The sequence below is a fragment of the Empidonax traillii genome, unplaced genomic scaffold, assembly GCF_003031625.1.
Source record: "Empidonax traillii isolate 1590-97213 ecotype Southwest subspecies unplaced genomic scaffold, ASM303162v1 scaffold752:size306384, whole genome shotgun sequence".
Classification (NCBI taxonomy): domain Eukaryota; kingdom Metazoa; phylum Chordata; class Aves; order Passeriformes; family Tyrannidae; genus Empidonax; species Empidonax traillii.
This window is the reverse complement of record NW_020955945.1, coordinates 84,953-112,212: the sequence shown is the minus strand read 5'-3', so window position 1 is coordinate 112,212 and position 27,260 is coordinate 84,953. Positions and strand designations below refer to the sequence as shown.

At 43.0% G+C, this 27,260-nt stretch overlaps 1 protein-coding gene across 2 annotated transcripts; it reads left to right on the top strand.

Annotated features, from left to right (window-relative positions):
• Positions 1 to 51: 51 nt before the first annotated feature.
• PDCD11 (programmed cell death 11) lies at positions 52 to 25,467 on the top strand. Of its 2 annotated transcripts, none has more exons than XM_027900826.1 (36): positions 52 to 136; positions 707 to 818; positions 1,387 to 1,518; positions 1,700 to 1,867; positions 2,707 to 2,868; positions 3,491 to 3,614; positions 3,973 to 4,154; positions 4,669 to 4,776; positions 5,257 to 5,463; positions 5,787 to 5,911; positions 6,510 to 6,570; positions 7,248 to 7,394; positions 7,518 to 7,769; positions 8,655 to 8,798; positions 9,474 to 9,674; positions 10,223 to 10,393; positions 10,774 to 10,990; positions 13,071 to 13,223; positions 14,237 to 14,347; positions 14,514 to 15,036; positions 15,482 to 15,544; positions 16,018 to 16,126; positions 16,621 to 16,710; positions 17,045 to 17,147; positions 17,652 to 17,829; positions 18,481 to 18,537; positions 19,328 to 19,450; positions 19,738 to 19,860; positions 20,045 to 20,240; positions 20,649 to 20,771; positions 21,081 to 21,224; positions 22,258 to 22,508; positions 23,114 to 23,282; positions 23,540 to 23,693; positions 24,249 to 24,414; positions 25,042 to 25,467. In XM_027900826.1, the coding sequence occupies exons 2-36, from the start codon at positions 717 to 719 to the stop codon at positions 25,211 to 25,213; spliced, it is 5,511 nt and encodes a 1,836-aa protein (XP_027756627.1). In that variant the 5' UTR covers positions 52 to 136; positions 707 to 716; the 3' UTR covers positions 25,214 to 25,467. The 2 variants fall into 2 exon arrangements, with proteins under 2 accessions (XP_027756627.1, XP_027756626.1); XM_027900825.1 differs by having other exon boundaries at positions 14,237 to 14,352; positions 14,516 to 15,036.
• The last annotated feature ends 1,793 nt before the right edge of the window (positions 25,468 to 27,260 follow it).

Below are 27,260 nucleotides of genomic sequence, written 5' to 3'. Positions count from 1 at the left end.
GTGACGCCACTTCCGCCCGACCTTTGCCCTTCGCCCCGCGCGCCGCTTCCGCTCGGTGCGCCGCGTGCGCCTCCCGCTCCCGGTGCCGTTCCTGCTGTCCTCGCCCGGGATTTCCCACGGGAGCCACCCGGGACAGGGAAGAGCGTCAGCCCTGCCCGCTCCGGCGGGGCTCTGCTGCCGGCCGCGAGGAGCTGCCTATGTTGGTTGGCGAGCCCTGAGGTGAAGCGTGCCTTGATGAACTGTAGTTTTGTGGGGTGTTTTCACATTTATAGGGGGTTTGTATGTCTGACACACAGCATATAGTGTTTCAGCGCTGGTTTCTGTAGAATTACTAATGGCTAATAATAGTCGTATAGTTGGCTAATAGTTGGCAAATAATAGTCGTATAAGTAATATAAGTATAATATAAGTAATAGTACAAGCATTATAAGTAATAACACTAGTATTATTTATAGTAATAATTAATAACAGCTGCTACTAGTAATACTGTTGTTTATTAGTAGTAATAACATGTTCATTGCGACCTGACAAATAAGGTGTTGTTTAGAGATTGAAACAGTGAGGTTACAGGTGCATTAAGTGTACATCTGTATATGCATACATCCAGAATCTTCCTTTGCTTGGGGGTAGTGCACTCTTATGTCTCTTCAGTGTTTGTGAGGAACAAGTTGCACATTTCATCTCTGTTTTATAATTTGTTCCGGAGCAGGACAAGCATGGCATCTTTGGAAGAAAACTTTCCTCGAGGGGGTATCCAGAAAAAACCTGCAGAGGGAAAAACATCCAAGCCAGAGTTAGAGCGGGACAATTTGTTTGATGTACGTTGTTTGCACATTCTTGATTAACTTCTCAGAGCTCTTCCACTGTCAGAATTTGACCTGCAATCCTTCCTACTGTTACTTCTGCAGTAAACTGTAGAAGGCACTCCCAGGAATAGATGACTGCTGACATTAACCTTTCTCCTGATCTCTTAAAGATTCCCTAACATCTGATGGATGTTGAATGTGATAACAGAGAAATTTCAGTCAAAATTGTCTACCAGGCTTTAGCTTTTAAACTTTCCACAAACATCTTATCACAAAGTGCTATGTTGTGAGGGTGATGTTACTGGATATAGGGTAAATTTGGTCTTTCTCCTGTTAGTAGAGTGTTAGTGTAGTGCAGATCATTTGTTTCCATCCCCAAGATTTATGATTTTATAAATAATCAGCCTCAGTCCAAAGAAGATACTTTGTAACGCTTGTAGACAGACAAAGCAGTTCTCTTTTTTCCTCTAGTCCTAGCATTTTCTTCTGGTTTTGTTCATGGCAGCAGAGTTTTGCCTTAGTGCAAAGTTTGTTTCTTTATCTGCTATTATTTTTTCCCTCTCTGCTTATAAACTGCTAGGTTCACCATGATGAAAAATCCCAGAAAAGAAAAAGGAGCCAAAAGGATCAAGGAAAACAGAAAAAGTTCAAGGCAGACAAAACAGCCACTGCTAAAGACAATGTTGTGAATATTGGACCACTCACGATTCAGGTTGGTGCATAAATGTTTGAATTTGTGTGCATCTCTTTCCTGGACTGCATAAAAATGGCATTTTCTTCCTCCCCTAAATCCGTAAAATGTATCAGTAATTCAATACAAGAGCGTGTTTATCATCCTGTTATCACTGACTTGCCAAGATGCCCACAGTGTGCTATTCTTCCTGCTTTCCCAGGCACTCTGTGAGGAGATGCTGCTGCTTGGGTGCATAAAGGAGGTCAGTGACTACGAGCTGGTCATCAGTTTGCCCAGTGGCCTTTCGGGATTTGTGCCGATCACGCAGATCAGCGACGCCTACAGCAAACTGCTGAGTCAGCAGGTGGCCCAGGGAGAACTCCCGGAGGTGAGACCTTGGGCTGGGGCTGTGATTTGTGCCTGAAGCCAAGGAGTATTAACAATTCCTCAGAACCAACCCTGAGGTCCTGCTCAGGAGCCTGATGTCTGGTCACCGGTCTCACAGGTGACTTGATTTTGATCACCTGCAGCCCTTAGCCTTGGCTAAATAATCCTTGAGCTTTGTAAACAGCCTGTTGAACATGAAGAGATTTTTTGTTATCTCTGTGCTGCTGAAGCTAAATACTCGTCCCTGGCTGTAGGCAACAATGGGAAGAAGTTAGGGAGGCGACTGGAAAATGATGTGAGGGTGGAAGAATTTCTCAGGGCCCCGAGGAGTAACATGGTCCTTGCAGTTTAGTTGTATGTTGGCACATGCCATGTGCTGCTGCATGGTGCTAACATAGACTGACCTTGTTTTGGAACCTACTTTTCCAAGCAAACTTTGCAATTATCCTGATAATAGCTGATTGCTAGAAAGAAAGAGCATGGAGTAATCTGTTATCCTGTCTCTGGTGTCAGCAGTCCATAAGTTTTCCCAAGGTGGTGTGGCTATGGGATCTGCACTACCCCTTTGGTGGTGATGTTTTTCTCTGCTAAAGAGGGAGAGGAGAGTAGTGTCACCGTAAGCTTTGGAGATGTTTCCTGAGGTGTTTGTTTTTAAGCAAAGCCTCTCAGTCTTGCTGACATAACAGAGTGTCATCCCTGCCTCTCTGTTGAGATTCTGCCATGTGTGGCATTCCCTGCTTTTTATTGTAGCGTTGACAGAGAAACAGGACTTTCCTATGGGATTTTGTTTTCAAAAGCTACTTCAGTAACAAATTCTGTCCTTCTTATATTTCTGGGCAGGGCTTGAATTCACTCCCGGACATGTATTCTCCAGGGACACTGGTCAGGTGCATCGTGACCAGCGTTGAGAAAAGTGACGATGGACGTCGCAGCATCAAATTATCAATTGACCCCAAGAAGGTCAATAAGGGCCTGACCGCCTCAGCACTAGCAACAGGCATGGTATGTTTTCTGGGTCTGTCACAGCCCCTCTAGGCTCTTACTCAGTGTGTGGAGAACATTTTGGTTTTTGCTTGCATGGGATCAGAGCAGCATGTGGAGCTGTTCCTGCTGTGGAAGAGAAGTGGAGAGGAGAGAGTGGTATTGGTTCTTATCTTTAGGTGGTCATTCATGAAATCCGTTCACCTGATTCTGTTTCAATATGCACAAACTATTTAATGATTTCTTCCTGAGTAGGTTTCTTTGTTATTTTTGTGGAGAGTGATATTTAACGTGCCTTGCAGAGGTGCTTGGTTGTTTAGGTTTTGTGTTTGCACCTGTATGACTGTAGGCATGTGCCTGCAATTAGAGCACCTGCTATTTTTGAGCATCACAATTTTTTTTCCTGCTGGTTTGTGAGCTTCATACATGCATAGTTGGATAAGGGTAGAGTTGAGACCTCACTGCCAGATGAACTGTGTAGTAAGAAAGAATGTAGTGTTCTTTCTGCTGCTCTGGAAAACTCCATTTTCTGTACATATAAAACAAGTGAGTACTTAAGGGGGGATCTCTTACCAGATATGTGTTCTTTGAAGACTCAGCTATTTTGTCATGTTACTAAGTTGCATTGCTTCCCTCCCAACAGCTGCTCTCTGGCTCTGTATCTAGCGTGGAAGACCATGGCTACCTCATAGATATTGGAGTCAGTGGGACTCATGCTTTCCTTCCTCATGAGAAAGCCAAAAATTACATCAAAGCACTTAAGAGAGGTAAAAAGGAGTGCAGGAGGATCTGCTGGGGTTAAAATAGAGGTGGAGAATTACAGGAATTAAAGTGTGTTACGTCTGTAGTGTTAGTGGGATTGGGTCAAGGTGGAGTCTTTGCAGGTCGCTGAAAATAGCTGTTCTGTGGCTGGTCTGCAACAAGCCTTTGTGCTTCAGTCTGGGTTCTTACAGACCACATCAGTGTTCCAAGCCCATCCCTCCCTGCTGGCGGTAAACTTCACTTAGATTGAGAGGAGTTGTAACCTTTTAAAATAGAGGGAACTCTGAAAAAGCTTTGGGAAGAGTGGAAGGGAATCCCTGAGTGTTCCTGGTGGAGGTTTTATGCTGTGACTTGTCTTTGTAGGGCCTGACTTGAAAATAGGCCAGAACCTGACCTGTGTCATCGTGGAAGTGAAGAACGAGGGCAGAGTGGTCCGTTTGTCCATTGATCGGTCAGAGGTTGCTGCATCCCTCGCCACAGAGAAACAGAACTGGGCGCTCTCTAACTTACTGCCAGGGCTGGTGGTGAAAGCTCGAGTGCAGAAGGTAAGCTCTGGTTTGGGTTTCTTTTGAGCCTTGTTGAAGGCAGGAGGCAGGTGAAACAGAGACAAGTTTATGGAGTGGAACAATTCTGTTTGGGCTCTTAACATTAGCAGAAAATGTTACCTGCTAGACACTCCCTCCACCACAATCACCTGAGGCCTGATCTCTCTTCTGGTTGTGATGCCATAAGTATAAAGGCTTCAGTCTGAAGCTGGTGATGAAGCTTGAAGCAGAACAGGATCCTTTTTGTGTGCTTCTCTGGCCTTTCCTAGGTACAGTATTCAACAGCATAGCAGTAGTTTTCGTGGTACACACAGCATTATCAAAAAATTAAAGGATTGTTTTTGCGACATAGTGTTCAAAGCAGAATTTTTAGCAGTTTTCCTGCCTCTTATGATGTGCTTGTTGATTAACACCAAGAGTGCCTTTTCCTGAAATGTGTGAACTGCTCTCTGTTTGTGCTGCATGAAAACGTGAGTGCAAATTTACTTTGACACCTTTTCCTTCCACTTCCTAGGTGACCCCGTTCGGAATGAAACTGACATTTCTGTGTTACTTCACTGGCATTGTGGATTTCATGCACATGGACCCAGAGAAATCCATGAACTATTCTCCAGATCAAGTGGTAAGGAGGGTGGAGGATGGCTGGAGTTGGTATGTTGCTTATACCATCTCCTACCTTCTCCAACATTTCTGTGGAATTATCTCTGTAATCTTACTACTGATAGCTCTCTTTGCCACCTTTTACTTGAATTACTGTCAGGGCTGCTTCAGAGCTGTGAAGAGCAAAGCCATTCCTGGGTTACTGGAAGACTTATTTAGAAAGCCTGAGAGACTTGCAAGGGATAGAAACACAACCTGCGTGGTCATGTTCCTCTCCCTGCATTGATACCAGACTAGTCTGTAAACAACAGACAAAAAGCAAAAAATCCCCCCTCAGTAAAGCTGTTGGAGCTGAAATGATGACTTGGTTTAGTACTAAAAAATGCTAATGGGTGAACGAAGAGTTCAGGTACCAAGCAGAATGTTTGAAAGCATGAGAGATGTGCCTTTCTCCTGTTTTGCTTGCAAACCCGTGTGTAATGAACACACCATCTTGTCCCAGGTGAAGGCCTGTGTCCTGTCTGTGCACCCCGGCTCCAAGGCGGTGCGGCTCACGCTGCGCCCGGCCTTCCTCCACCCCGGGGGATCCCCCAACCAGCTCTCCAGTGACCGCTTGGGGGCCGTGGTGGAGGAGTCCACAGTGAAAGCTTTCTACAAGCAGTTTGGAGCCCTCTTTGAGCTCGATGATGGCACTCTTGCGTTTGCACGGGTAAGTACCAGGCTGCTGGGGTGAGGCCTCCATATCTATCTAAGCCTCTTGGGAAAGCAGGTTAGTAGAAAATAAAACCTACCCATATGCTTTTTGTGAGGCAATACAAACAAGTGAAGGTATTGTGGAAGATATTTGTCGAATCATACATCCCCCCTTGTTCGAATTGGAATGTACGAGGGCTGTTGTGGAAGAGCTGGTAAAACCTGCTGCACAAAGACAATGTTAGAGGAACAAATTTGTCAAATGCTACCACTTCAACCTAAAATCTGTATAAGTGCTTCCACTTTCCAAAAATTAACTTGCAATTTCTTTGTTTCTAGTTGAAGCATCTTTCAAAGAACAGAAAATCCTTCAAACCTGGGGCATTTAAGGCTGGATGTAAACACAAATGTCGAATCATTGACTACAGCCTGATGGATGAGATGTGTATTGTATCTCTGAAGAAGTAAGTATCAAGGACTGTTACAGAAAATTGGTTGAAGGGTATGGTTGAGAGTGGAAAATGTTACATTGCTTTGCTGGACTGGAACTTGCCCTTTGGGGGTTTTGACTTGTATCTCTGTGTCACATTAGGTTGTGTAGGCACATATCTTCCCCATACTCTTTGGAGTTGTGGCACCATCTATATAGTTGGTGAGCTGAGGCACAGGGAGGCTAAATTACTTCTGCCAAGATCAACTCAGAAGACTATGGCTGAACAGGAAATCGAATCTTGATCTTTCAGCTCATTTGGCTCCTCCCTCTTAGAGGGCTTCTCCCTCTGTGTGCCTTTAAGCAAAGCAGATGATGGGTTCTCCTTTCATGGGGCTATACCTGTGTGACTGTCACCTGGAATGGAGCTGGGTGAACCTCCCTGAACTTTATCTCCAGAGAGCTATTTTGGGAGATAGGTCAGTTGGAGTAAAGCACTTTGGAGTTGTAGAGCACTGGGTAGTGTGTTGAATAATGGATATTTGGGACAAGTCAAAGAGGGGACTATCTTGTCTTATCCTTGATTTGCTTCAAGTTGACTGATTGGTCTTCTCTTTGTGTCTCTTTCCTAGTCAGGTTATTGAAGCACGGTTTCTGCAATACCAGGATATCCACACAGGTGATGTGGTGCAAGTGAGTTTCTGAAGGACTTATTCAGTACTGTGTGGCCATTAGGCTGAGGACAGTGATGTAGCTAATGAGCATTTCTTCTGCATAATATGTATGTTCAACTTACAGTGCAGACTAGTGAGATGAAAATGAGAAAAACCTTTCCTTGCAGGACTTAATTAATGGAATGCAATACTTTTCCACAATTTGTTCAGGTTCTTATTCATGATGTGGCTGAGGCAATCAAATTTTAGCCATGGTCAGTCATTTATTTATGGTCATGAATATCTTTTTAGAAAGACTTGAGTGAAAGAAACTAAACCTCACCTTGCACTCCAAGTAAAAGTTCATTTATGAACCCTCACAATCAGCTGATGGGCAGAAAGTTACTCAGGATCATTCTTGTGTCTGAGTCATGGCTGTGTTGGATATGTCTGTGGAAACAGTTCTAGTTTTCCAGAGTCATTATGAATTTTGCAGAAGTAGCCTATGTTTCAGGAGAAGAGGCTGTACAACAACCAGAGTGTATAAAAGTTAATGGGTCAGATTGGTTGAGTGAAGTGTAAGTTGGTCTAAGATTACCTTTTTTTTTGTTAGATTTGGTGACAGTAGGTAGTGTAGTGTCTTGGCTGTTGCCTACTTGTGCAGAGTCTGTTTTTCATGCTGAATTTACTGATTGTTTCCTCTGTTTTGGGCTCTAGGGCAAAGTGCTTTCTCTGAAACCCTTTGGGATGCAGGTGAAAGTAGCTGATGGTATTAAAGGACTTGTGCCATCCATCCATCTTGCTGATGTGATCCTGAAGCAGCCTGAGAAGAAGTACAACATAGGAGATGAAGTCAAGTGTCGGGTAAGAGCTACCAGACAGGATCTTTAGCTGCTTTGCACTCTTCTGTTCTGAGTATTTAACAGCTGGATTGATCAGGCAAGGACAGACATGCTTTTTGAACCTTTTTGTACTCCATTCTTGTAGGTGCTAGAGTGCAATCCTGCAGGAAAGAAGCTGATCCTTACTCTAAAGAAAAGTCTTATCCAGTCAAACCTTCCAGTCCTCACAAATTATGAAGATGCAAAACCAGGTCTGATCACACATGGCTTTGTGGTGTGTGCAAGGGAGTTTGGCTGCATTGTGAAGTTCTATAATGATGTCAAAGGTCTGGTACCCAAGAATGAGCTGAGCACAGAACCCATATCTTGTCCAGATAAAGTCTTCTATGAAGGCCAGGTAATTAATGTGCCTATGGCGTGCTGTGTGTTTGAATGCAAAATGGAAATCTGCAGTTTAGTTTTTCCAATGCGGGTTTTTCCCCGAGGAACCAGCTACACCAAGAGATGTTTGTCCCTTCACTTAACTACCCAATCGTGCTCCATTTTAGCAGATTAGGCTGTAAAAAGGGCAGCTCTTCTTCGAGTAAGTCATAGGCTTGCCTTTTTTTCTGGTCTCTCTGTTCTAATATGTGGGAGGCAGCATGGTATGGGATGTAGGGACTATACATGCTTGAGTTACTTAAATCTCAGTAGAAGTTTTGGGGTTCTAGGCTGCAGTTTCTTCTAAGGAAGTTAAAACTCAACTACAGAATCATAGTTATGACATTTTCTGCCTCTGCATTATTCTGCTTTCCCTGTTGGTTTCAAATCCCAGGCACTTTGGGAACCATATTGTTCACCAAGTCCTGGTCTTTGTTGTGGACAAGCTTACAGCGATCTCAGCCGTCTTCATTATTTTTTTCTGGTGCTTTTGCTTGTCTTTCATCCTGCTGTTTCTTGGCTGGCTAAGGAGGAAGGCAATTTTTTAGTCAGGATTTCTGACTGCAGATCCAGAGGTCTGAATTTTATTTTCAACTCTGCAACAGAGCTGCTACATACTTGTAGCAAGTCATTTAATGATTGTGTACTTCCGTTTTCTGTCTGTGTGATCAGAAGGACTTTAGTCGCTGGTTGAACCTGTTAAGTTGTAGTCACTGGCCTACTATCCTTAGGTGTGAGAGGAAAGTGTGCTGTGTATGTATTTTCCTGTCTCATTCTGTAGGTGGTAGCACACTGAGGAGGAGGGGTCACCTCAATTAAACTTCTGCTTTACCTTTTTTTTTCTTTTTTTTTTTTTCTGCAGGTTGTTAAAGTAATAGTCTTAAAATGTGAGCCCCAGCAGGAAAGACTCTTGTTGTCCTTCAGGTTATCAAGCAAGTCTGGCCCCGAAGACAAAAGGGAATATACTTCAAAGGAAAACCAGGAAATGAAATATCAAATAGGAGAGGTATTGAATTCAATGACTGATTCCTTTTTTACCTTTTCCTACTCAGTTTCCGTATGATTTGGTATCACTGTGAACAACTTTACTTCAAAGAAAGTTGATGGTGGTCAGGAAGTAGCATTAAACATGCATTTCTTATTGTGTGGTTGGCCTCCTGGATCAAAAAGCATATCTCTGGTTTCAGAGGTCAGGATAAAAGAGCCCCAGGACAGTCCTTCTAGATGTACCAATTAGTGCTCCTACTCCTAGGTGGAGTTTTCATGTTTTTTTCTGGATGCTGCTGCTTTTGCTCCCTGGAAAAAGACAACATCAGAGAAATGTTTTGAAACACTTCCTTGTTGTCTTTGCAATGAACAGTTTCCAACTCCCTGCAGATACTGTTAATGCAGGAACAGGACAGTTCTAGATTACATTATTCCTTTCACTCTTCAAATGAAAAGTCACAACCAGGAGAATGTTTCTAGCTCTATATTTTCCTGGGAGCTGAGAATTAGTTTTTATTTTAGTGTTAATGTTGGAATATTTTTTAGGCTCAGCCCTGTTGATGTGAGAATTTCTCATATATACCTGGGAGACCATGTCAGAGCCCCTGCAGCACAGCATTTGGTACCTTGTGCATCAAAAGAGATGATTTAAAAACACTTGGAAATTTATATTGCTGTATTGTTCTCTTTTCAGATAGTTGATGTGAAAGTCTTGAAGAAGAAAGATAACGGGTTAGAAGTTTCTATCTTAGAAGACGAAGACAATATGGTTGCCTGGATCCCCACGCAGCACCTCTCTGACTTTGTTGCTACCTCCAAGCTCCTGTGGCACTGTCTTCAAGAGGGAGATGTCCTGCCCAGAGTTATGTGCCTAAGTGACAAGGGAGAGCACATTGTATCCTTTGCCACCTGAACCAGTCAAAGTGGGGGGAAGGAGGTATCTACCAGGAATCCAGGGTATCTGCAACAAACACAAGATACACCAGTTAGTGTGTTGAAGTAAAAGTGCCTGTCAAGCTAGTGATACTTCAAAGAGTCATTATAACTTGTGTTAAAAGTGAGGCTCATCTGCTGCTAAAATGCCTTTAGAACCAGGACTTGGTTGTGAATTGGCTGATTTTCCTAGCCAGCTTCTGGGCTGTTAATCTTATCACAACCTTAGCAAAGGTTGCTGTTCTTATACCAAAAATCAGAATTGAAATATTGGGAAGTTGATATTTCTGCTATGTGGAGCATGTGTCTTCAGTGGTGAGCAACGTTATCAGTTGCTAAATTTTTGTGTGGAGAGATCAAGACAGAAATTGAAATTGCCACACTTAGAGCTCCTGTATTCTGTAGGTTGCAACAAGTGCTCTAGCCCAATGGTTAGCAGCACCAAGAGATTTGCTTGGCATCATGCTCCTTTCATTCATCTTTTCTCATTTTTCTTAATTGGTTGTTCAGATCTTGAGCAGAAAGTCTGCAGTGATTTCTGCTGTACAGGAGGAGCAAGTTGTGAGAAGCTTCTCTGAAATCCAGCCTGGCATGCTGTTGACTGGTTATGTGAGGAATGTGATGCCCTTTGGAGTGTTTGTGGAGTTCCCTTTTGGTGTGACAGGACTGGCACCCAAAGTGGTAAGCAATGATTTCACTTCAGTAAGCAACGTGTGTGATCAGGCTGCTTGAAACATGGCTTTTAGCAAGGGAGGGAACAATTGTGTTGCAGACCCTGCATTTGCACAGCTTTCTTCTGTAGGATGAAAAGTTTTAGGTTTAATTCATTTAATTCATTTCCAAAGTGAAACAAAGGGCTTCATTCAGGTGAACTTAAGTTTCAACAAGGATATCACATGATTTCAGTAGTTAATTTAATTGATGGGGCTTTGTTAGTCTGTGTTAATTTCTCTTATGCATTTTCATGAAGTTTTAACTCAAACCCTTCTGAATAGCACTGTATGTGGTTGATAGGTAGCAGTTGTGCTCAGTAACCTTTGTCCTTTGTTTCCTTTGCACAGAGCATGAGTGACAAGTTTGTGACAGACACCAAGGACCACTTTGTGGTGGGACAGACTGTCATTGCGAAGGTGATGAGCACTGATGAGGAGAAGCAGCGTGTGCTCCTCAATCTGAAGGTGTCAGAGTGCAGCTCGGGTGATTCTGCTGCAGAGAGCTTTGCCCTCCTGAATCAATATTTCAATGAGCTGAAAGAAATCAGGGACTTGTTGAAAAGAGGTAAAAGATTACACGTTTTGCTAAAGGGGATCATGTCAAAAAAAAGGGGCTCTAAAGGAATAAGAAGGGAAAACTATTTTCTTTCAAGTGAAAGAAAAGTCAGTTCAAGCAAAGACTTCACTTCCAAGAGCAGCTTATTAGAAAAAGGATGTGTGTGCAGTGTCAGCCATTAACAATGGGCTCTTTGGAAGTACAGCTGAAACAAGCCAAAGAAGCTGCTCTTTTCTCTGAAGTTTGCTAGGTCTCTTGCATTGATTTTGGGTTGAAGCTTAGCTAATTAAAATAAGGGGATAGATAGATAGATACACTGTGAGGTCCATATACCAGAAGAGAAAGGGAGATAGAATGGTACAGAAGGATGGGTTCCATGAAGGGCATGGAGCTGGTAATAAGGAAGGCCAGGATAAGACTGGATGTTCTGTGAACCAAAACCTTTCTCCAGACTTGTTTATTTTGAAACTGGCAGTGGTTAATTTTTAGTTGTCTCTGCTCTTGTATTTTAAGACCCTTAACCTGCAGACCTGATTTTTCTGGTCATCTGTCAGATGTTGAACTCTAAAGAGCTTATGGATATTGAGCAAGCTGTGAAACTTCTCTCATGTGCCAATAGAGGTGGAAGCATATGGTTTTGTTGTGGTTTTGGTTTTGTTTTTTTAAGTAAGCGGAAGAGTGACTCAGGAATGTCCAGGAGTTTATTTCTATGTGCCCGAGTACCTTGCTGCAAAGCACCAGTGAAGCAAAACAGGCTGCTCAATGCCCAAACGTGAATTTCCCCACATGCCTGAAAAGGGAATGATTATAAGCAATATGGGAGGCTCTCAATGTGTGCAAACTCATGTTTTAGAAACAGGCATTTGAGACCTACCCCTGCTAATTACTTAGTTTAATAAAAATAGTACTGGTGCCTGGATAGATATAGGAACGAGCATGGACATCATACCAATTTTCTGTACTGAAAAGTGGTGAAAGGACCCAAGTCAGTGTATCAGTGTAACTAGCTATGACATTAGAAAGGCTGGGCAAGTTATCTGTCTGATGGTAATGAGTTTTTTCCCCTAGTGCTTTCTGAAGAATAGTACATCTACATAAAGTGAAGGATGCTTTTGGAGTGCTAAAATAATAAAGAAGGCTTTGTTTTAAGAAGAATTTCCTTCCTTGCCTATTACACACAGCAAGTAGCAGGTGCTCTTACTGTGTTTAAGCAAATAGAACTAGCTTTGTCTATCAAAATGAGGAGGAATCATTGACAACTAATGATATATTATTTGTATGCTGGTAACTCATAACTGATGAGAAATTACCATTTCTACCTTCTTCTACCAGTGTTTTTTAAACTGTGACAGTGAAGGACTTTTTACTGCAGTCAGGGACTGTTCCTGCTGTTCCTATAGTACAGAAATGTGCATTTGTGCATGCTGTGATCCTCAAGTTGGTTTTTTTTTTTGTTGATATTTGCACAGAGGAAGTTTTCTGCCCTGAGCCTTCGCCAGGATCTGCTTAACTAGAAAGTTGAAGGCACTCAAGTGCTTGTGATAACCCAAACCCAGTACTCACATGAGCATGAGTGTTCAGATAGATTTGCCTACTTGTTTTACAGGTCCTCCAGCAAAGTTTTTCTCACATGCTGTTTTTCTAGTGTTATGTACACTGGAGGTATTGCAGTTGATTTTATCAAATTCTGACTTTGCCTTTTTAGATTCTTCTTATATCCAGTGTTTTTTAATGTTTTGTTTCCTATAGTTGTGAAGTGGCAGGTCTGGTTTGTGTTTTTAGTATTAATCCACTTTGCTTTCACCTTCTTCTATATGCAATGTTGTGTGCCAGTGTTTCTATAAGACTGGAAACGTTCTCTCCAAAGTTATCAGATTCTTATTGTCAAAAAAGTGTTTCTACTTTGATTAACTCTTAGAATTGACTTTGTATTTCTACAGATTCAGGAGCCTAAACTTTGTTTTCCCTTATGAAGGTGGATACGGATGCTTGTTCATGCACCATTGAGTAAATGTGGAGGATTGCCTTTGTTTTGCAAAGAAATAATATAGGGAAAACTGACTTCCCGCTTTTTCTTCGCTTTATTTAGGGGAGTCCAGCCTGGCCCAAGGCCTTTGTGAGTTGGTGCCTGGGAAGGAGCTGCAGCTGGTCGTGCAGGATGTAAGGGAGGATGGCTCGGCACTGTTCAGTGGCAGCTGTGTCTCAGGGTTGACTGTAACTGCCACTCGCTACCATGTGGGAGGTGAGGGTCTTTCCTTCCCTTGTGCTGGTTTTCAGTCTTGTACTTTAAAACCTCTGTCCTGAAATGAGTTGTGCTGATGGGGAACTAACATGGGAGGAATCTGATCAGAGCATGGATGGCCTTGAAGAGTAGTTTAGTTTCCTAATGTTCTTGCCAACCCATTTGTGTGATTCAGAAAATATAATATAAACCTACCCGTGCCTCTGTCAATCCAGCCTCATATTTTGGGCACCTTGTAAAGTCTAGTTTGTGCTCCGAGCTCTTAGTTGAACCATACTGTATATAGACAAAGTATTAACACAAGCTCCAGCTTTCTTGGTTTTTTTTCCTTCTTGCTTTGGAATGATATTCCTTGCATGCTCTATCTGAAAGTGCTGCCAATTTCTCTGAAAATCTATGTGACTTTAAAACATGACTGCAATTTCAGTATTTTTGCAATTCAGAAATTAAAGCAGAGAAGTGTCATATTGTGCAGAACCAAACAAGTACATGCTGAGGTAATGAATATACCAGTGAAAGCAAGATAAACTGCTAACTTCAGCAGGAGTAATAGCAATTCTGTGTTCAGATGAGTTTTCTGGTTTTTTTTGTTTAGTTTTTTTTTTTTTTTTTTTAGCTTAACAACGGATAGACTAAGGATAGTTTCATGCAAATGTTGGGAAAATCTTTTTCAAAACCTATATTATCTTGAATTTGTTTTTAGTCAGCCTTGTCTGCATTATTTCAGAGTTGTATCTTCATAAAATCAATTTAGTTTTTCCATGAAAGCATCAGACTTTTTTCCAAATAAAAACTCCCTTTTTTTTTCTCATTGCCATTAATGTTGGAAGAATCTTTTCTTAAAGAAACTTATTATACATTTGGTACTAAGTTGACTTTTTAACTCAGATACTGTAGTAATTAAGCAGTTTTTGGTCTCCAGGAATTAAACTCTTCCTGTTTGTCATGTGCTGCTATCTCAGTTGGTCAGAATTCTCTGTCACCAGGATCTAATCTCTTATTCTCATCTATAGAAAAAAATGTTGTCCCTGGTAAGAAAATGAAGGCATTGGTTCTTCACGTGGATGCCCCCACATCCGAGGTGTATGTTTCTCTTCGGGAAGAGCTGTTAAAGCAGAAACCCAAGCAAGTATGTGTTCAATTTTTGGATCTGTGTGTTTCTGTTTGCCTGGCAAACTCTACATGATTAATAAATTTCGAGGGGGGTTGTTTCCTCTTTTAGAACTGTGGGAGAGAGGGGGGAGGGAATCAAAATCTCAGCAGGAGAAGTGACTATCTCCATTTCTGCCTAGCGGCTCAGAGAGAACTCCCAGCACTCTGCCGTCGTGCAGCACATCACAGAACAGTTCGCCCTGGTGTCTCTGTTGGGAACAGGCCAGCTGGCAGCTGTGCCCATCCCCTCTCACTTCAACGACACCTTCCGCTTTGACTCGGAAAAACTGAAGGTGGGACAAACTATCTCTGCGACCTTAAGAGCGGTGAAAGAGAATGACCACGGGGTCTTGTTAGCAGTGCAAGGCTCAGCAAAGAAGAATGTTTTTGTGAGGGTCCGGAATGAATCTGAGACAGTATTAGAAGAGATGCTTCCTGCTGTGAAACACTCGCTTTCCCCGGGGGATATTGTTACTGGGACCGTGAAATCTGTCAAACCAACCCATGTTACAGTTGCTATCGATGACAAGCTGACAGGTTCAATCCATGCATCCCGGATTCTGGATGAAGTGCCCATAGGCTCTTTTCCAACGTTTACCCTGAGAGCTGGACAGAAGGTGACTGCTCGAGTCATTGGAGGCAGAGAAGTGAATACTCACAGGTGGGAAAAAGTGTCCATGATATCGCTTCTGGGGCAAAGCAAGGGGTGAAACAGTTACTCATTTCAGATCTTTTAGGCCATTCCCTCAGTCAGCAGATGCTGGTACAGCTGCCTTTGCTGGAATAGTTGAGGCCTGAGGAAATCTGCTATTATATTTCATCCCAGATTCAGGTTTCAGTGATTTATCTTTCTACTTGCGTTACTGTATTTATCTTGAGTATAAGTTGCAAGGAAAAAAGATGTCTAAATTCTAGCTAAATTTGCTGGAGTATTTTGGTTACTTAAATTGCCATTGAAATAATACTAGGAAGAACTGTAACTGGAAGGCTCTGTGAGTTTTAGAGGGCTTGCACCTGGGTTTTCTTGACAGTGCAGAGGGATTAAATGTGGGTGCCTGGGGCCTGGGGAGAGCATGAGAAACTCTGATCCTTTTCCTCTTCTTTAGGTACCTGCCCATCACCCATCCACACTTCACTCAATCCATTCCAGAGCTCAGCATTCGACCAAGGTAAGTGTTGGCCTCTGTGTGTCTGCAGATGCTTCGCAGACTTTATATCCTTGGAGGTTGCCTCCCTTGTGCCTTCCATTTATGAAGGAGCTGGCCATGAGCAGGGACCTCCACGTGTATGCAGTGAGGCAAGGCCTCTTACTCTCTCTTTCACACTAAGTCGGGTCTGGGAGTTGTGTTCTCCTAGCACACGTGCTCTTTTAGCATGTGATTTCTGTGAATGTCCTTCTGACTTCAGGTTCTAAGAATCTGGACTTTATCGTGTCTACTCATCTCAGAAAGATTCCTTGTTATGGCCAGGGAAGAATTAATTCCTTGCAGAAAGATGCAGCGGGGAGGGAATGGGGATGAATGTCATTGAAAGACATTGTCATGGTACTGGTTCACCATAATCTTGCAGGCGTCTAACTTCCATCTTCTTCATTAGGACCAAAGCTGTGTCACTGATGTCCTCTTTCCTTTTTTGCAAACAGTGAAAAAGAAGGGGAAGTCACGGCAATGCTGAATCTTAAAGAAGACAGTGCCTGCAAGAAACTTGAACTCTACAGTGTGGGACAAACAGTCACCTGTTTTGTAAAAAAGGTGAGGTCAGAGTCTTCTTAGGAAGTGTGCTGGGGGAGGCAGCAAGTGTGGGTCAGGGGCCTTAGCTCAGACCTAAACACTGACACTGTTAGTAACTATGAGAATGGCCCATACCAAGTGCAGTGTCTTACAGGGAAGGTAGGAGAAAGAAGTCAAAATGTTCAGTACTTGATGGAATCAAGCTGACTCATCCTGTTCGACATGCCTGTTTGTTGCCAGCAGTTGCTTCCCACCTTGCACTTGAGCGAAATGGCCTTTGAGTCTGCCACAAACTGCACTCACTGCTGATCCCCTGGGTGCACTTGCCTGTAAACCACAGCAGTGTTTTGCTTGTAAGAGTAGAATCCAGATCACCATTTTTGCTTGGTGCAAAAGCCAAGGCTGGAATAATTCTTTCTAGCCTTAAAAATTTCTGAGAAATTTCTGCCAGGAAAGGTGTCTTTTTTCCCCCAAGGTATCATGCTGTCCTCTCTGGTTATTTTGTGTCTTCTTAGTATAACACCCTCAAAAATTGGCTGGAGGTAGAAGTCTCCCCTGACATTCGAGGAAGGGTTCCCCATCTGCTGCTGTCTATGAACACCAAGGTAAGAGGCTGTTATGGGTGAGCTACACTATTTTTTTTTTTTTCTGTGCACGTGGCCACAAGTAATGACTACAAACACTTCTGACATCCATGTGAACTCATAACCCAGTGCTCTGCCCTTTAGGCATCGCTGCCCCTCACTGACAAGTGAGTACTGTGCCTGTAACTGGTTTGTCTCAGGGTAGCAGAGCCGTTGGAGCAATGCTGAGCTATCAGTCAAATGTGCACATCTAAGATGTGTATAGAAAATGTAAAGGTTTATAGAACAAACACCCATCAAGAGTTGTACAAAGCTCATATTCTGGAAATAAGTGGAAATATGTCTTTTCTTTCAGGTCTTAAAACATCCAGAAAAGAGCTTTAAACTTGGCCAGGCAATATCAGCTACAGTGACTGGAACAGATATCACAGAAACAAACCTCTGCTTGTCACTCACAGGTATTGTGGAGCATTAACAGCAGGACCCCACCACATACAATGCTTTACTCAGGGGTGGGCCCTCAGGTGAAGATGTTACACTCCAGAGCCAAGCTGTACCTCCTTGTAGAACAGAACTAACCCCTGGGGCCCTGACCTAAATGTAACAGTGTGTAAGACAAGAGAGGTCAGACCTTTAGACTAAAGAATCACTTTCTTACTATCTCAGACTGAAGCCCTTCTCTGAACCCTTGTAAACATATTCTGATCTCAGACACGAGATGGTACATTTGTCAACATTTGACAGTTATTCTGGATCTTGGAATTGTGCAACTAGGGTTGGCCTAGTTTTGACTACCAAGGCAAATGTTGCTGTGAACTGAGAGATTTCATAGACTGCACCTTGCCAAAAGCTGGTGGGTTTGGTATGTGACTAAGACTAAAATTAGCTTCATTGACTTATTACTCCTGCTGCTTCATATTTTCAAGTATTATGAAGCCTTCTCCCTCCTTCACTTTTTCCAGGAATTCAGTCACTGGAGCAGGGCACCATCACCGTAGGCATGGTAGCAAAGGTGACTCCACACATCGGTTTGACCATTGCACTGCCAGGTGGCAAGACTGGCAAAGTCAGCATCTTTCACCTGAATGATACTTACACAGAGGATCCTTTGGGTAACTTCAAAGTTGGGAAGATTGTCAGGTCAGTAATTCTCTTTCTTCTTCCCTCAGGCTTTAAAGCTTAGAAATATCCCCCTTTGGAGAGAGGCTTTCCACTGCCATTAAATGATGCCAGACTGTAAGGTCCAGTCTGTGGCTAAGAAGTAATGCTGACTTGCCTTATATATGTTTGGGTGAAAGTCTTGTACTTCACATTTATGAAGAAGCTCCTTTTCAGCTCCCTTCTTGGGCTGTCTTTTTGAGAGTAGCTTCTTTCTTAGCTAAGGTGCTGATGGGACTGAGGGAAGTCAGATATCCCAGCTCTGCCTTGAATTGCCTGTTTGGCAATTCAGTTGTCTTTACATTTGTAATGCACAAGTAATTGCATTTCCCTATTTCACAGACTTTTTTGGGAATACTGGAGAGTGCAACAGGCCAAGTGATTCAGATGTAACAATCTTTTGTGTTAGCAATAGAGACTGGGTAAAGCAAGTACATGTTTCAAAAAGCCCTTTGGCTGGTTTTATGAACTGTTGTGTCATGCTGGTTTACATTAGACAGCAAGTGCTCAAAGGAACAGAATGCTTTGTTTCCTCTAGAGCTGCATTCTGCTAGTGAAAAAATCTATTTCTTACCTGTGGCTTTTTTTAATGGGTTAAAAAACTTTGTATTCTGCCCTTACTCTCCCATGCAGGTGTTACATCCTGTCTAACAAGAATGGCAAAATCCAGTTATCTCTCCGGCAATCCCGGTATGTGTCATCCCTCTAATCTGTTGGTCTCCTACTAAGGAGGAAAAGGATAGTGAAATAGAGTAACTATTGGTTTGGGCACATCAGTGTAAGGTGTTAAAAGGACAAGGACTACGTTTTTTTTTTAAAGGATGATACTTGTTCCTACTTCAGAACAACTTTTCTGTATCAGCAAACATGGAAGTGTCTGACACTCAATGCAGAGCTGCTCAAGTGGATTCAGATTTAATTTCTGTTTATCATAGTTCCTAGGCCTGACGTATCTTGTTTGTTTATTTGGGAAGAAAGGGAAAGTTCTGCCATTGAATTTGCAATACAAACATGTTATGCTTCAGTGTTCAGCTGCATTTTAACCATTTTGATTACATAGCAGACTTAGCCCTAAATATTGCTTAAAACTGAGCCTCTTGCTTTGTCTTCCTTGTTGAACAAAAATATGTAAACCATGTGGAATGAAGTATCTTAGAAATAAGTAGGGCAAAAAACAAGCAAATGATGTGCAGAATTTCAGACAGCATTTTACCCTTCTCATTTTCCTATTGTCAGAGGAAGCCAGGCTGATCTGTTTGGCTTTGTCTGCAGCAGTATGTGTATTCCATAGTGCTGTGTATATCTTGGCAGAGATGCAGGTAGTCCATTAGTACATTTGAATAAACTGAAGGGTGTCTCCGTTCCAGAATGTTTTCCGGAGAGTACTAGCTGTTGTTAATACTGATCTATTTTTTGATATCCAAAGCAGTGTCAATTATTCAGGAAAGTGCTGTAGCTTCTAACCTCTCCTTTCCTTCAGGCTAAATCCAAAGATCTACAGCAAAGTGGAAGATGTTGAAATAACGTGTATTAAGGATGTTAAAAAAGGCCAGCTAGTGAGAGGCTATGTCAAATCAATCACTCCATCAGGTGTATTCTTTGGGTGAGTCGCCTAAGAATATTATTCTAGCAGGTGATGTGTCTCGGAGAACTTAATTTGAATGTACAGTTGTGGAATCTTGTTTGGATGTGGTCTCTGGCATAATGTGATATCGCAAAATGAATTTCCTCCTGGAAGTCAAGATGTCATTGATACTTTCTTGAGCCTATGAAATTAAAGCAGGGAAAGTTTGTGTGACACTATACAGAAGAAGTGGTGCCGCAAATACAATCACTGCACCTTATTTTCCCCTGTGGAATATTTATTTTTTGTTTTCTTCCTCTTCTCAGCTTGTCCACTTCTGTTCTGGGCCGAATCCTGTTCCAGAATGTTTCCCCTTACTTTGTACAGAAGCACTCCTTATATGAAAAATACCTGCCTGAAGGAAAGCTGCTCACTGCTAAAGTGCTTGGGTAGGTCCAATGTTCTTTAAAAGGGACCATGAATTAATAGAAAGGAGACAATGGAAGAGGAGGGGCTGGAAAAAGGGAGGATAAAAGACAGGAAGGTATGAAAGAATTTCAGATACTTGCAGTCATTGTAAGTGCTCTGATTTTTTTCTTCTTTGGTCCTGCTACTCCTGTCAATGAACCACAGTGTAAATGGAAAAGAAAAACATATTGAGCTTTCTCTCCTGCCCGAGGACACTGGGATGCCAAGCGTCTTGCCTGAATCTCTAGGCCTACCACAATATGGTGCAGAGGAGGACAAAAGAGAGGCAGATGATAAGGAAAAAAGTGAAGAGCCTAAGCTGAAGACAAAAAGGAGAAGAGGAAACTCTGAAAGTGGGCAGGTATGAATGTGATTGCACAGGACATGCTAAAGGACTTCTTTGGTTCAAATACTGAAGGAACTAGGAAGATCCACTGGGATGAGGCTGAGAAATTATACAGACTGGGGAAAAAAAATTAAAGTGCATTGGAGATTAGCAAAGATCAGAAACTGTTCTTTTTGGGTGGGAGCTGAGGTGGCAGCCCACTTATGCTGCCTGTGTGGCATGTCATTTTGGTCTTGACACCCTTATGTAGGTGAGTGTGGGTTTATTCTCTGCTGTCTCTGTTACGTGAGAGGATAGTGGAACATGTTCTGCTGGGGCATTGCCCTCTTTCTGCTGTCAGGTTCTTTACTTAGTGATCAGAATTGCCTTTAAGATCATCACAGATGTTGCTCTCCACCATCCATTCATTTCCCCGTGTTGCAGGAGGCGAAGCCAAAAAAAAGGAAGATCTGCCCAGCAGATGAAAATGACAGTGGAATTGAGGTATATTACCGTGAGGAGGATGAGGATGACCAGGAGGAAGAGGCAGCTAAAAAGAAATCTAAGGTGAGAAGTTTGGAGGAGCCTGAAATGATTTTCTAGCCCTGTTGAGATGTGTCAGTTCTGCCTTAGATGACAGTAAGTATCATTGCTGCAGAAAGGAGTGATACAATATGAAAATGGCTTGAGATGGATTGAGTTTAAATTACAGCAAAGGTGACCACAGAGGTAATGTTTTTGCTAGTGGGCTGCTTGCAAGTTTAAGAAGTAAATAGTACTGGACAGAGAGATGCCACAAGTGAAGAGCAGTTGTCTGATCTCAGTGTAAAAACTTAAAATTAAAACTCAGGGCGTTTTCTGTGTTCCTACAAACAGATAAGGAAACCTGGTGAAGCTCCCAGGCTGCAGGTTTCCGTGGGCTTCACGTGGGATGAGGATATGAATGCAATGGATATACCTTTGCTGAATCAGAAGGAAGAGAGCTCAGAGAGTGAGGAGGAGGAGGATCCGCAGTCCAAGGTACTGTATTCTAGTGTTGTCTGCATAGGAGACACCAAATCGTGGCTGCAATGTGATGTTTTAGCATTTGCATGTCTTTCTGCCCCATAGCAAAGCCTTCTAACCCAAGGGAACGTCTCTGACAGCTGACACAGAACTTGTTTAACTACTCTGAACACTGGAGTTAGTAGCAGGTATCTTGGAAGCAGAGAAGGCCCTATTATAGCATGGCTGCATGAAATATAGGGCTTCTCACATTGACATGTTAAAAAAAAAAAGTATTTAAAGTCAAACAGATGTTTTTGTGAAAGTAAAATTTTTTTGTATTTGATGCCAGCTCTGTTTTTTACTTTCTGGAGTGTTGTAAATGTACAGGAAAACGTGGAGATGAATGACCTTTCAAATTATAGTCCTCTTATTTAGAAAAAAATACCAGAAAAATCTTCTTTTATGCTCTAACCTCTAGAAGAGGTTTCCAGTGTAAGCAATTCAGAAAAATCAGAAACCAGCTCCTGCTTTAACATTTGCTCTTCAGGATTTCCCCTGTCCTTCAAAACTCACCTCTGTGAAGGCCATGCATGGCTGATGCTCTGTTGCCCAAGGTAACAAGGCAGAGAACTATGACACTGTCAGTTCCCAGTTTAAATCTGAGTCACCCTAGTGATTCAGCACCATGGCCCAGTCTTGCACAGATTCTCCCCATGTATCCTGGATTTTTATGGAGTGAAGGATAGTGGTGAGTATTGGCCTGGATGGTAAAGATGGAAGAATGAGAGGGAAGTGTGAATCCTGCAGCTGGGACTGCCAGACTAGCAAAGTATTTGGTCCCTCAGTGTATTTCATTAAAAGAAAAGGCATTTCATTTACTGCTGGTCTTCCTTGAAGTGTGAACAGTGTATGGAGGGGTGGAGGGTGTGTACCATTTTCTTCTTCTCTTAAGCAATTGGCTTCATCTCTTCCTGAGGAAACTGCCTATCCTTGGACATACTTGAGGCCTGCCTATTCCCCACTGAAGTGCCTGCACTGCCTCAGTCCTCCTGTTTTGCTCTTTCAGTTAAAGAAGAAAACAAAGAAGGAGAAGGAGCTAGAGAAGCAGAAGAAGGAGAAGGAGCTTTGCAAAGTAGAGGCAGCTCTGATGGACCCCAGTCGACAGCCCCAGTCAGCAGATGACTTTGACCGCCTGGTGCTGAGCAGTCCCAACAGTTCCATCCTCTGGCTGCAGTACATGGCTTTCCACCTCCAGGCTACAGAGATTGAGAAGGCCAGAGCTGTAGCAGAGAGAGCACTTAAGACAATCTCTTTCAGGTAATAATGGGGCTTGTGATGGGGTAGTTGTGAAAGAACACTGGTAGTATCTGGTAGTACATGTAGAGTGGCAGAGTCTGTTTCACTGAGCTCAGGAGGATTAAATGTTAGCAGTCGTCAGCTGGCCCTTTGAAGGTCTGGTCTGAGTCACCACAGCTGGCCTAGAGCTGACCTGCTGCAGCTCTCGAGCACAGTAACTCCCGAAGGTGTTACTGGGTACACAGACATCTTTCTGAGCAGTCAGAAGGGTTTGGAAGAGCATAATGCTTTGTGATGTTGTCCTTAAATCAAAACATGAAGCAAACTGGGAACTCTTGTCCCTTTTGCTATAGGGCTGCACCTTAAGTCATCTGTACTGCATGATTAAGTATATTGTGCTTTCTTGAATCATCCTTGTGGTTTTTAATTACAAACAACAGTGATCAAAAACTGCAGTGTGAAACAACTGCTGTGCTCTATTCCAAAAGTGGTGTTTCAGGGAGCAGTACGTCCTCTTTCTTTGTCCTGGAGGCAGCCTACAAGTCAATGAGTGTACGTAGGGTGGTTTGCAAAAACCTGGTGAACACTGGCAAAGGCTAAATATTCTTGTTCGTTTCTGCTTTAAGGGAAGAACAGGAGAAGCTGAATGTCTGGGTAGCTCTGCTGAACTTGGAGAACATGTATGGTACTGAGGAGACATTGATGAAGGTCTTTGAGAGAGCTGTCCAGTACAATGAACCTCTGAAAGTCTTCCAGCATCTGTGTGACATCTATGCCAATTCTGAGAAGTACAAGGTAAGATAGTGCAGGCACGTATCCCGTTCAGTCACGCCAGTAATCTATGAATGCTGGCTGTGTAGTCTTCCAGCTGGCAGATGTTAGGCCTATCCTGTTCCTAACTGGAATTAATAGTTAGGATTGACAGTGGACAAGGATGCATTGATGCTTTTCTGTCATAAGTGTTTGGAGATACCTGGCCTAAGAGTAAGAGTTTTAAAGCTACAAGTCTTAGTTATGAATCTGTGTGATCTAACCCAACTCTGCCCTTCCAGCAAGCAGAAGAATTGTACCACACGATGCTGAAGCGTTTTCATCAGGAGAAATCCGTGTGGCTGAACTATGCCTCGTTCCTCTTGAAGCAAGGCCAGACTGAGGCTACACACAGGCTTTTGGAGCGTGCTCTCAAGGCTTTGCCCACCAAAGAACGTAAGCACTCTGCTCCATCCTTAATGTGGATCTTAATGGTGACAGGTCTCCAGGAGATGGTCTGCTCTCTGGATATCTCTGCCTGTGACAGCACTTGTAATAAGTGAGAAGTGCAACCGGTTGATGCTGAACATGCTGCCCGTGTCTCTCAGGAGGGGAAACACCAAGCTGGATGTCAATGCTAAATCCACCTATAATAGAATTTGCTGTGATACACAAAAGCAAAGCACCCAGAGCAAAGGCAACTTTGAGTTTTATGGCTGTTCACTTGATCTAGTTCTGGGTTTGTGGGGCTGCCCATAGATGCTGTGTGATGCATTTTGAGTGTAAGAACAAACCTGTCCTGCAGAGAGCTGAAATTGGAAGTGAACTTTGGCCCTTCTCTCTCCCACTTTGATCCCACCTTAGTCCAGAACCTGTTTACAACAGAGCCTTTTGTCTCTGGGTAGAGATGGTTCTGTCTCTGTGCTTGCCCTATTTCGTGTTTTTATCACTTGTGTTTGTTCATATGGAGAGAGCTGCTGTGATACCCTAACATGTCATTACTTGTTCCAGATGTGGATGTCATTTCAAGGTTTGCACAGCTGGAGTTCCGTTTTGAGGACACAGAGCACGCCAAGGCCCTCTTTGAGAGCACCCTCAGCAGCTATCCCAAGCGGACAGACATTTGGTCCATCTACATGGACATCATGATCAAACACGGCAGCCAGAAGGAAGTACGGTGAGTTGTGGTGCACCAGGCTGGGAAGGGGCGGAACACAGTGCCCGGAGGGACACCCAAAAAGAGCAGAGGTGTCCTGCAGTGTGAGGTTGTACAGGGCTTCCCAGAGCAGAGCAAAAAAGAATCTTTATCACCCAGAGAAAGTCCTTGCTGGGACTGAGGAGACTCCAAAGAGTTCCATAGACAGAGGGAGTCTGATTTGTGAGTAGTGGCCTGCATTACAGAAACTAGAGGCCTTGCACTGAGGTTCATCTGTCCCTCTGGAGGAATTTCCTTGTATCTGAAGGGTGAGACCAAGTGCTTTTATATCTTGTAGCTTTTTTTTTCTGTTTTCTGAGAGTTGACAAAAGGAAGTAATTTTCCACATCTACTTAATAAATGCAGGGTCCAATACAGTGGATGGATCTTTGCTTAAGTTGACCAGCAGCTTTAGAGTTCTGCAAGCAAATAGAAAGCTTCTACTTTGAGATTTTGGCCAATTGTCAGGAATCTCTTTCGTCAATCATGAGCACTTCACAGCAGATCGAATATTTCCCCTGACTTTCTGGTTGTTAAAAGACAGGGTACAAGGCTTGTATTGAGTGCTGTCACTGACACAGCGATCTGAATCACTTTGGTTTCTTGCAGGGACATCTTTGAGAGGGTCATACACCTGAGCTTGGCACCAAAGAAGATGAAATTCTTCTTCAAACGCTACCTGGATTATGAAAAGAAATTTGGTACAGCAGAAAGTGTCCTGGCTGTTAAAAAAGCAGCACTTGAGTATGTGGAGACCAAGAGTTCCCTTACTGACACCTAAGTATGGTGCAGGTAAAAGCAGAGAGACTTGGCTCTCCATCCAGTGTGGGAACTGAGAGTGTAGAGTTCTGCCATGACTGTCCATGGACAGTGAGTTTCTGGAGAGTGTTTGTCTATGACCAAACCAGACTGGAAAGAACAAATAGTGAAATGGAAAGATTTGGTAAATGTTTGCAGCTTTTTCCAGATGTTACAATAATCCTACTCTGTTGATGACACATTTTTAAATACAGACTGTTTTATATTCAATAGAAATATCAGCCATACCTGTTCTGCTTTCTGAGGGAGATGGTGCAGTTATGATGCACTGATTTTAAGTACAATAATGTCTTATAAATTGATTTCTCTCACTCTCAAGATAGCAGAGAAGATTCTTGCCTCCTGGATGAATTAACACTTTAAGGTCTATCTCAGGTGCCCCTTTGTGCTCCTGGAAATTGTCAGAGCAGCACAGGATTGTGGCATAGTTGAAGTTTAAAGGGACTTCTGGAAATATCTGGTTCAAGCTCCTCCTCAAAGCAGGAGGAGTCAGCTAGACTTGGTTGCTCAGGTCCACATCCAATTTGGTTTTGATTTCCCCAAGAATGGAGACTTCACAACCTCTCTGAGGAACTGTCTGTTGTAACAAGTTGCCAGGGACTGATGATAGAAAAAATTGTGATTTTCAGTAGTCATTGTCTCTTAAGAGAAATCACTGAAGTCAAAGAAAAAAGTGGGGGGGGTTTGTGCTGAAAAAAAGTTATCTCAATCTAACCTTCTGCTTGGAAAAAGCCAAGTGTCTTGTGTACTTGCATAGGCTCTGCCACTGATGTCAGTGCCTTATGGTCCATAACCTTATGATTCTATATTATTGTAACTTTCCACTAAGATGTGGATATGATCATCCACATGTTTTACAGAGGAAGAACTCAAGGTACAGGGAAAAGCAGGATATGCAAACAGGTGTGATTACCCAGCGTAGACACTAGCGAGTGGATCCCCAGCTTTAAAATACCAAACTTGAGGAGTCTTGCTCATTGTAGGTGCTCTGAACTCACAACCAGAGCTCTGCAGGACTCAGCTCTTCTGCCTCTGTGAATGCCCAGTGTTGGCAAGGCTGAATGATTCAGCATTTTTTCATTCCCAAATCCGCTGGGATCCAGAAATAAGTCACTTCACTTCTTGCCCCCAGGGAGTGCAGGGTACTATACTCGGATTTTGCTTAACACTCTTGTAGTGGAGGAAACTGATTGCAACATCCAGTAACAGCTGCTGCTTTTTTTAAAGAACACAACTTCAATGATGTTGGGTTTTTCTTTTGGTTTAATTAGTTGCATAATAGAGCATGTAAATAAGCATTGCAACAGAAACCAAGGTCCCTTTGAGGTATGTTTCTTCTTCATTACTGGAGCTATTATAGTCTCTACAGTGGGCAGGGAAAGACCAATATGTAATTCTCTGTACTGGAGTAGCCTGATTTGAACCCATCTTGCTGCTGGGAAGTGTGCTCTACCTGGCAGCCTCTAGGCTGCTCTGCAATGGGTTGTTGTCAGTCTTTGGAGGAAAAGCAGAGGGTATGAGCTTACAGCCTGTGTGATCTGTCACACCAGGAAGACAGGTGACTCAATCTCCCTCTTGGCTTTTCAATGAGAATCCTAGCCTGGCTGCTTGTGCCAGTGTGTAAAGCCGTGTGGGTTAATGTCCCTTACCTCAGCATTGTCACTGAGGGAGGATGAGTGACAGGAAGAGCAGGGTTATTCCTGAGGGTACTGATGGGCCATGAGGGGCAGAAGCCCAGGGTTGCCTCAGTGGGGGCCATGTTTTGGGTGGCAGAGGAGAGAAAAAACAAATCTCCATAATTGCAAAGAAATATTTCTGTTTGGTGGCTTTGCTTCCTCACTGTCAGCTCTCTGCTCAAACATGCCTCTCCAAGAGGGAGGGAAAACGGACAAGCTGGACAAACCTCTAGCCCGTCTCAGCACAAGGAAAGTGACTGGATTTAGTGCAGAAGAGAAGGGAGGTAAACAGAGCAAAAGATTCTTTTGCTAATGGTTTATTCTTAGGATAAA

Coding starts and splice junctions, on each gene's coding strand:
- PDCD11 (XM_027900825.1), top strand. CDS start 717: ATGGCATCTTTGGAAGAAAACTTTCCTCGAGGGGGTATCCAGAAAAAA. Junction 19,861..20,044: donor CTCACTGCTAAAGTGCTTGG/GTAGGTCCAATG, acceptor AATGAACCACAG/TGTAAATGGAAAAGAAAAAC. Junction 21,225..22,257: donor AGGAGGATCCGCAGTCCAAG/GTACTGTATTCT, acceptor TTGCTCTTTCAG/TTAAAGAAGAAAACAAAGAA.